Source organism: Tupaia chinensis, unplaced genomic scaffold (genome assembly GCF_000334495.1).
Source record: "Tupaia chinensis unplaced genomic scaffold, TupChi_1.0 Scaffold144346_1, whole genome shotgun sequence".
In the NCBI taxonomy this organism is placed as follows: domain Eukaryota; kingdom Metazoa; phylum Chordata; class Mammalia; order Scandentia; family Tupaiidae; genus Tupaia; species Tupaia belangeri.
In genome coordinates this window covers 4,649,622-4,659,780 of record NW_006204205.1, presented here as the reverse complement: position 1 = coordinate 4,659,780, position 10,159 = coordinate 4,649,622, and the positions used below count along the sequence as shown (strand labels likewise).

Here is a 10,159-nt window from a genome sequence, read left to right as displayed (position 1 = left end):
GGGGGGTGATTTCTTGCTTTGTATCTCTCTGTCTCTGTCTTTCTGGCAAGCACACGTGCCCTATAGTGAAAAAAAAAAAAAAAAACTCTCAAAAAAAAAAGTTCATAGGAGATCATAAAATAAACAATTATCATACAATTAGATAGCTGGTGACATGGATTTGTGGACAGTGAAGCATCTCTAACAACATGGAAGGGCAGGTGGGTTACTCTGAATAAGTAAGTTTCAGCTTCTATGAACAAGAAAAGGTATTTCCCATAAAAGGGAGAGAAATTCTAAGTTTCAAGGAGGTGACAAGATTATAGTGCAGACAAAACTTGTGATTGGAATATAGAAAAGATATGAAAGAGTAGCAGAAAATATAGCTATAGAGAAAGACAGAGATATGATCATGAAGGCACTTGTATGTAATACTAATGAGTTTGAACTTTATCATGAAGGCATTAAAGAGACATCAAAGAACAGTTATTAAATGGATGAATGAATATGCAATTGAGGCAAGAACACTTTTAATGCATTTCTAAATTGCAATGGAAATCTTTCATAGCTTTGATGCTTTCATATGTCTAACACACACACACAAAGATATACAAACACATAAGTGTGGGTGAGCGTGCGTGTGTTTATGTGTATATATATTTAAAAATTAAATATACAGAGCATCATGATCTCCTTGATGTCTAGGGTCCTGGTGCATTAAATTGTGTTGGTGGAATGTATGAAAAACATATTTTAAGCAGGCGACTGATGAGAACAAGAAAACTCTCAGGCTATGGAATGGAAAACAATATGAAAAGAGGAATACTTGGGGATAATTAGCATGTTGATATCATAATTTGGAAGAAATGATGCAATGCTAAATTAGCAGATTTGAGGGCTGAAATGCTGGGAGAAAGGTAAAAGATAATACCCTTAGAAATTCATCAACGGGTGAGACATTGTATGTCTCCACTTGATATATATTGACTATCTACACTCTGTGGTGGAAACTGAAAGATCAGAGGGTATAAAAGCATGGAAAATGCTTACAGATTCTGGAAACAGTGTGGGGAAGAATGTGGGAGAAGAGGGAGAGTGGGAAGAAGGGAATCAAGGAGAAAAACAGAGCCAGATATTTATGGGACAAGAAACGGATGGTTATCTGTTGATCATAAAGTGTGTAGTATCTTCAACTGGACTGGTGTGAAGTGTATTCATGTTGGAATATTCACTTTACAAGCTAAATGACATATGTGATCAAATGTACACAAGAAAGTGAAATTAAAAAATAAAAAAAAATTTTAAATGAGAATAAAAAATAATAATCTGAAAAAAAGTAAAAGCTATTTGATGATAATGTAGATACTAATGTCTTTGTCTTGACTGACATGCATGGTAATCATGCTTTAAAAACGTTATATATTGTAAAGATATATGTAATTAAATGCAATTTTTAAAAAAGCAATAAAAACAGAAGCCATGCATGGCTTCCTTTCTCATTCTTTCTGCCTGGAACAAAGCTGTAATGCCTAGAGCTCTAGAAACCAACCATCTTACAACTATGGTGTAACAAGCCAACGTACTTGGTAACAAAAAGATATAAAGAGTCTAGGACTTTGATGATATAAGAGAACTGCTACATTAGCTCTGGACTGGTAGAGGACAAAAGTAAACCCAATATACATAAACATTTTTGCATAACAAAAAGTACCACAAACAAAAAGATAAATGACAAATTAGGAGAAAGTACTCACTCTCTAAATAACAGACAAAAGACTAAACTTCTCAATATAAAAAGAATTCTAAAAAATTGAAATTAGGGAACCAGCAGTTAGCGTAATGGCTATGTCTCTGGACTCCCACGTAGTCGACCGCGGTTCGTGTCCCGGACCCGGTGGCTTAAAACTCACGCCGGGCACGTGTGCGTGCGTGCCCAAGATCCCGAGAGGAGAATGGAGGAGAAGGGATTGCGGCATGACCATCCCCCCTGGGGGGTGATTTCTCGCTTTCTGTCTCTATGTCTCTCTCGGTCTGTCTGGCGAGCGCACGCGCCCTACAGTGAACATCTCTCCAAAAAAAAAAAAAATTGAGGTTAAAGGATGAAAAAACAGATCAAAAAATGGGAAACAGGCATTAACAGAAACTTCATATAGAAAGAAAGAAAAATAATGCCTTATAAACACATGAAAAATGCTTAAATTCACAAATAATTAAGAAAATTAAAACAACACAAAGATGCCATTTCTCCTCTATTAGGGCAGCAAAAATATTAAATATTTTTATACAATATTTTAAATATTGTGCTGGGAAGAATTTGGGGAGACAAGTGCTTTCATACACTGTTGGTAGGAATGCAAACTTATACAATCCTTCTGAAGGAAAATTTGGCAATACACAATAAAAACACATATCTTCTTACCTTTGGACCCAGTCATTCTACCTCTGGGAATTTATCTTAAAGATATACTACTAATAATATAAGTTGATTTGTTGCAGCATTGTTTGTAGTAGCAAAATACTGAGAAAAATCCTAACTTCCCAATTACAGAAGAGTAGTTGGATAAACAAAAGTAAAAGCACATAGTGGAATACTATGCAACTGCAAAAATGATATAGAGAAAGATCTCTATAAACCCATATGAAGGAATTGCTAGTATATATTGCTAAGTAAAAAATGCAAAATGAAAAAGAGTAGCTATATATTGTGCTATGCTTCAAGAGAGGATGATATGAAAAAACGTACAGTTAACTGTACATTTGTATAAATGAAGTATAGGAAGGATAAATTAGAAACTAAGGAGACTTATCTACCTGGATAGTTAGGAAATGGATAGAAATTGGATACTGGGATAAGGGTAGCAGGAAGTCAAAGGAGGAAATGACAATTTGCAGAGAATATTTGTCGGTATAGCTATGACTCTTGGAGCCATAGTAATATATTACATATTTCCACACATCTCCTGAATAAATAAACTAGACTAAACAGGATAAGTGGATCTAACATCAAACTCAATATTGACAAATGAACCTAACTGTTACTATATTACAAGTGAATAATACCTCTTATACACTGAAAGGGGTTGCAGGGGAGAACAATCTTTTGTAAAGTTGGAAAACAGTGTCTTGACTAGACACTGTAATACTAAAAACAAAAAGAAGTATACATAAATTCTGTAATCTATTTAGTATATGGGTTTCTCACACAATGGACTGAGAGGGGCATGACATCATTTCAGTGCTATTATGAACGAAAGTTGCATATTCCTATTCCAATCATGAGCAAACATCAACACAAATCCAAAATGAGGGTCATTCTTCAAAATAACTGATCAGTAACCTTCAAAAGTATCACGATCATGAAAGATTGAGGAACCGTTATGGACTGCAGAAGACTAAGGAGAAATAATTAAATACAGTATGGGATCTGGATAGGATACTGAAGCAGAAGAAAAAATAATAGTGGAAAAACTGGTGAAATCTGAGTAAGATCTGTAATTTAGTTCATAGTTTTACACCAATGTTAACATCCTGGTTTTGAGTCATTATGCAAAGGTTACAATAAGATAACATAAGGGAAGGCTGGATGGGAAGCACATGGGAACCCTCTGTGCTAATTTTACAAATTTCTCTGAGTCTTAAACTAGTTGAAAAGAAAGAGTTATAAAAGAGTAAACCCATATATACTTCAGCTACTAAGTATTATTTGCACCCAAAGGCAATCCCAACTGATTAGTTTGAAATCATTCAAGAGAAACAATATTTTGCTTTTTCAATAAAGAGGAAGGACTTTCCCCGTGACATAAGAAAAGTAAACGAGAAAACTCACTTAAAATTGCAGAGATGTTTGAAAACTGTGGCACCTTTTCTATTGCTGCTGCTTTACTGGTATCCAGAAGAGTGGAATTCTTGTAATGCATGTGTTCTTTTAACTTCGGACACTCCCAATCTGAAAAACCAGGGGAGAAAATTGTGTAACACTTTGAAGAACAGCTTACAAGTGGCAGGTTACCTTCCCTTCCTGAGGGCCTTCACCTCAACCAAACTATGGTAAATGAAGAAGTTTCTGGACGAGATAGCATAAAAAGGGCATCAAGATAGTAAATCTAATTAGAGATAAATAATCTATTAAAGAGCCAACTTATTCCAGATCTAATACTGGCTTACTTCCTAGATTTTTTTTGCTCCACATAAAAGTTATGGATCTGGGGATGGAAGGTGGTGTGGTGGTTAAGGGCGCTGGACTCCTGCATGGCTGACCACGGCTTGAGTCCCGAACCTAGTGGCTTGCTTTGTCACTTTCCCTCTCCTCTCTCTCTCCCCTTCACTCTGTTCCTCTCTGGTATAAATAAATAAAGTTAAATAAAATAATTCTTAAAAACAAAATTATGGGTCTAAGGGACAGGTATCCCATATAAGATCCGACTTATGTTTTTATAAAAATTATACCTATGTCCCATTAAATATACCAATGAATGATATGCAATTAAACCTTGATATCAGTTTCAAGTTTTCTTTTTTTTTAAGAGGTTATTGCCTTAAGGCATGTGCACTCATAGGAGAGAGAGACAAACACAGTGAGAGGGAAAGTGAGAAATCATTGCCTTGGGGGTATGGCCATGCCATAATCCTTTCTCCTCCCTTCTCCTGCTGGGATCTTGGGCATGCATTCACATGTACCCAGAGTGATTTTGAAGTCACCAGATGCAGGATTCAAACCATGGTCAGCCATGTGGGAGTCCAATGATGTAACCACTGTACCATCTGCTGGTCCCTCAAGATTCCTATTAATTTCCTGCTGTAGAGGAATAAAGCTATTCTCTTTCAAATCCCCCCTTCTCCACCCTTTTTACCTCTTTTACTGTCCCTATAACTGTTATAATATATATGTAGTTAGTTCAATATTCAATGTAGACATTATAAGGATAAAATGTTATAAAAATGCTATTTCCTTTTGTAACATATACCATAGCTACCTTTTGTTTTTCCTTGAGTCAGTAAAAGTATTTTTCCCCCACTTACTTTCTATGTATTTGGCAGCTACTCAATCTTACACTCTACCAAATGGTATAAATTCATTCAGCTTATTCCAGGCCTTGGTGCTCTGAAGTTTCATAATGTTTGGTGTTTTTCATTTTCTACACTAGACATGCTGTGAGACTTTTAACCTAGAAACTCACATGTTTTAGCTCCAGAAAATGTTTCTAAGTGATTTCTTTGATACTTTTATTTCCTCCACTCTTTATCATCTTTTTCTAGAACTCATATTATTTGATGTTGAATTTCCTCTTTTTCCTCCAAATTTTAATATTTCTATATTTTTCTTTTTTTCTTTCTTCTGATTGTTTTTTATTCCTGAGAAATCTCACTTTATCTTCTAATCCTTCTACTAAAATTTCCATTCTACTATTGCATTTAATTGTTCTTAGAATATTCCCTTTTTCGTAGCATTTAATTTCTTTTTTAAAATTTTTTATAGACCACAGATTAGTTTATTTTTAACACCCATCAAGCCATGAATTCATAGGGAATAGGTTCCAGTAGCTCAGGCTCCTTTCCATTGGTTCTCACAAAATGTGCTTCTCTGGGTGGAGCAGGTTGGTACTTTAGTTGAACCCAGGTACCTTTCTCTTTGGCTTCTTTCTTTTTCTGGTCATTTTCCTTCACACATTTTAGGAAGCTATCTCTGCTCTTAGAATGTTTAATATGCTCAATATGCACATTGATTCTCTTGGCAAGAATCTTGCCCTTAATTTGTTTGCTCACAACAATGTCAACAGCATGCTGGGTAACATTGTAGACTCTCCCAGTTTTGCCATGGTAACATCTGTGGGGCATTCCTTTCTGAACAGTACCCATCCCCTTAATGTCTACGATATCACCTTTCTTGTAGATTCGCATATATGTTGCCAAAGGAACAACTCCATGTTTTCTAAAAGACCTAGAGAACATATATCGGGTGCCTCTAGAAAACATATATCAGGTGCCTTTCCCCTTTCCCTTTGTGTTTGTCATTTTGGTCAATTACTGGAAGATGGCGGTTCCGGCCAAAAGGAAGTCATAGTATTCAATTTCTACTGTATCCTTAATGGATACAATATATATTTTCTTATCTCAACAAAAACTTTAATCCAATATTTTCCTCTTCTGTGTTGTTTCTATTTCTGCTTGGTTCTTTTCTTCTTATTCAAAAAATTATTATAAATGTAACACTTAATTAAGAGATCTATCTTTCTAACAAACTTTTAAGTGTACAATACTCTACTTACCATCAGCACAGTGTTGTATAACAGATCTCCAGAACTTACTCATTTATGTAACTGAAACTTAAAAACTGTTGAATAATGGAACCAGCAGTTGGCACAATGGCTATGTAGCTGGACTCCCATGTAGTCGACAACGGTTCGAGTCCTGGACCTGGTGGCTTAAACTCAAGCCAGGAGCATGTGCATGCGTGCCCAAGATCCAGAGAGGAGAATGAAGGAGAAGGGATTGCGATGTGGCAATCATCCCCCTGGGGGATGATTTCTTGCTTTCTGTCTCTCTGTCTTTCTGTAGGGCACGTGCCCTACAGCAAAAACCTCTCCAAAAACCAAAAATCTAAAACCGAAAAAAAAAAAACTGTTGAATAGTAACTCCCCATTTCCCCCTCCCATCATCTCTTGTCAATCACCAATCTCTGATTCTGTGAGTTTGATTATTTTCTGTACCTCTTATCGCAGGAATTATGCAGTATTTGTTTTTCTGCTACTGGCTTATTTCACTTAGCATACTACCCTCAAAGCACAAATGGCAGGATTTATTTCTTTTCAAAGGATGTGCAATACTCTATTTGCATATACATCACATCTCCTTTATCCATTCATCTGTCAGTAGACATTTACATTAGTTCTACATCTTGGCAATTGTAAATAATGCTGCAGTGAACATAGGAATGCTAACATCTTTTCTTATTTTTTTAAGAAATATTTTATTTAACTTTATGTATTTAATTTGACAAGAGAGGGATAGAGAGAAAGACAGAGAGAGAGAGAGAGAGAAAGAAAGAGAGAAAGTATGTCACCAGGTCTGGGACTTGAACTGCAGTCGGCCATGTGGGAGTCCAACGCCCTTAACCACCACACCATCTGCCAGCTTTGCTAATATCCTTCAAGATTCTGATTTACATTGTTTTGAATAAATACACAAAAGAGAGATTGCTAGATTTTATGGTAGTTGTTTTCAAAGCCAAAAAAAAAAAGAAGAATGCCTGTATCAAATTTTTTAAAAAAATGATAAATATTAGTTCTTTTAAAAAATTTAGAGAAACTTCTATACTGTTTTCCACAGATGCTCTACAATTTTACATTCCCACTAGCCACATACAAAGGGTTTCAATTTATCCACCTCCTTGCCAATAATTGCTATCTTCTATTTTTTTTTCTTTTTTTCTCTTTTTTTGGAGAGGTTTTTGCTATAGGGTGCGTGCGCTCGCCAGAAAGACAGAGAGAGACAGAGAGACAGAAAGTGAGAAATCACCCCCAAGGGGGATGGCCATGCCACAATCCTTTCTCCTCTCGGGACCTTGGGTACCCACACACAAACACCCAGCGAGAGTTTAAGCTGCTGGGTCGGTACTCGAACCATGGTCTACTACATGGGAGTCCAGCGACATAGCCATTATGCTAACTGCTGGTTCCTCTATTTTTGTTTTCTAATAGTAGCCATCTCAATCGGTATAAAGCACTATCTCATTTTGATTTGCACATTCCTAGTGGGTTAGTGATACTGAACTTTTAAAAGCAAACCTGCCGGACATTTTTATGTCTTCTTTTGATAAATGTCTGTTCAAAGTTTTTGTCCATTTTTTTATCAGGCTATTGTTCTGTTTTGTTTTGCTGTTCTGTTGAAGGAATTCCTCATGTATTTTAGACATTAACCCTTTTATGGGCTGGCCCTGTGCCTTGGTGGTTAGGGAGCCAAATTCCACATGGCCAAACTGCATGGTTCAAGTCCCGGCCCCAGCAGCTTGAGAAACATACCAGGTTTGTGTGTGTGTGTGTGTGTGTGTGTGTGTGTATGCCCCAGATCCAAACAGGATGGAGAAATGGAGGAGACGGGATTGTGGCACAACCATGCCCAACTGGGGGTTAGTTCTTTCCCCCACGCCCCGTCTTCATCTCTTTCCATCTCTGTCTCTATCTCTCTGGCAAGCACTGACAATGAAAAAATATATTTTTTGTATGGGAGCTTTTGAGTTTGATGAAGTCCTGCTTGGCTATTTTTATTTTAGTAATCTGTGTTTTTGGTATCATATCCAAGAAATCTTTGCTAATAATAATATCGTAAAGTTTTTCTCCTGTTTTCTCTAGTTTTATAGTTTTAGTTTCAAGTCTTTTATCCATTTTGCATTGATTTTTATGTATGATGTTAAGGTCTAATTTCATTCCTTTGAATGCAAATATCCAGTTTTCCCAAAAATATTTCTTGAAGAGATTATCCTTGCCATGTCGTGCATTTTTTTTTTAATTTTTGAGGCAAATATGTAAAAAATTTTAATAAAAACTCTACTGAACTCTGGAAATACAAGAATTCAGAAAAAAAACTTTTAAGAAAAGTACCACTAAAACACAAATTAAAGCACTTTCTCTAGTTCAAGTTTTGACATGGTATTTTGAAAAATATATTGGCTATATATTCATTCTGTATTCTTGGCTCCTGTTGAAGATTAAACTCATCATACATGTGTGAGTTTACTTCTGGGCTCTTTAGTCTGTTCTCTTGGCCCATTTGTCTCTGCAGCAGTATCAAAAGGCTTCGATTACTGGAGCTTTGCAAATCAGAAAGCCTGATGCTCTTACTTTTATTCTTCCTCAAGATTGTTTTGGCTATTTGAGGTGCTTTGTGTTCCATATGAATTTTAGGCTTTTGTATGATGTCACTGGGATTTCGATAGGATTACACTAAATCTGTAAATCACTTTGAGTATATAGACATTTTAATAATATTAAGTCTTCTAATCCATAAGCACAGGTTTTGTTTCCATTTATTTATATCTTCTTTCATTTATTATCATTTTGTAATTTCTGGTGTATAAGTCTTTTATTCCTTAGGTAATTTAATTCCTGCATTTTTTTTTTTTTTGGAGAGGTTTTCGCTATAGGGCACGTGCGCTCGCCAGACAGACAGAGACATAGAGACAGAAAGCGAGAAATCACCCCCCAGGGGGGATGGTCACGCCGCACTCCCTTCTCCTCCATTTTCCTCTCGGGATCTTGGGCACGCATGCACACGCGCCCGGCGTGAGATTTAAGCCACCGGGTCCGAGACGGGAACCGTGGTCGACTACGTGGGAGTCCAGCGACATAGCCATTACGCTAACTGCTGGTTCCCATATTTTATTATTTTTGATGCTATTGTAAATAAGATTGTTTTCTTAATTTATTTTTCAGAGAGTCTGCTGACAATGCATAGAAACATAACTGATTTTTATATGTCTTTTTGTTGTTATTGTTGTTGTTTTTTTAAAGAATTACTCATTTTTACTTCTTCTTCAATTTGACCAGAGAGAGACACAGAGAAAGAGGGAGAGAGCAAGCTGCCAGGCCTGGGACTTGAACTGCAGTCAGCCATGTGGAAGTCCAGCACCTTAACAACCATGCCACCTGCTGTCGCCTGTATGTTGGTTTTTTACTCTGCAACTTTGCTGAATTCATTTATGAATCAAATAATGGGGTTTTTTTTTGGTGGTATCCTCAGGATTTTTTTTTGTATAAAAATTCATTTCTTTATTTTCCATACTTTAATTTCACAACAAAATAAATAAAAACCCCTACACTACATAACATTCAACTCCAATGTCTACTTAGAGAGGGGATGAGATTTGAAGACTTTATTTTCTGACTTAGACACAAAATACAGGAGAGAAAAGAAATGCAAAGTACAGGAGAGAAAAAAATGTAAAAACATTAGATATCAGCAGAGAGAGCCAGGTGAGACAGGGCCACTCAAGAGCTGCTGTGGGAGCCATGGGACACTATACTAAGGACATAAGTTTTCCAAGTAGAAACTCCTACTCTTTCCTTTGAGAGTCTTCCTCATCAAAGAGGGGGAGAGGATCTCATCAGGAATAGCAGCACTGGGTTCCTCTGCTTTCACTTCATCTTCATCAATGTCCAGGCCTAGCTTGCATGCAGAAGGTGTG

At 36.5% G+C, this 10,159-nt stretch overlaps 1 protein-coding gene across 1 annotated transcript in view; it reads right to left on the bottom strand.

Annotated features, from left to right (window-relative positions):
• The window catches only part of MEIKIN (meiotic kinetochore factor), a 108,316-nt gene that overhangs the window by 76,856 nt on the left and 21,301 nt on the right, over nucleotides 1-10,159 (bottom strand). The window contains exon 6 of the mRNA XM_027767652.1: nucleotides 3,806-3,925. Within this exon, the coding sequence (XP_027623453.1) occupies nucleotides 3,806-3,925 (120 nt within the window). The remainder of the gene's footprint in view (nucleotides 1-3,805; nucleotides 3,926-10,159) is intronic.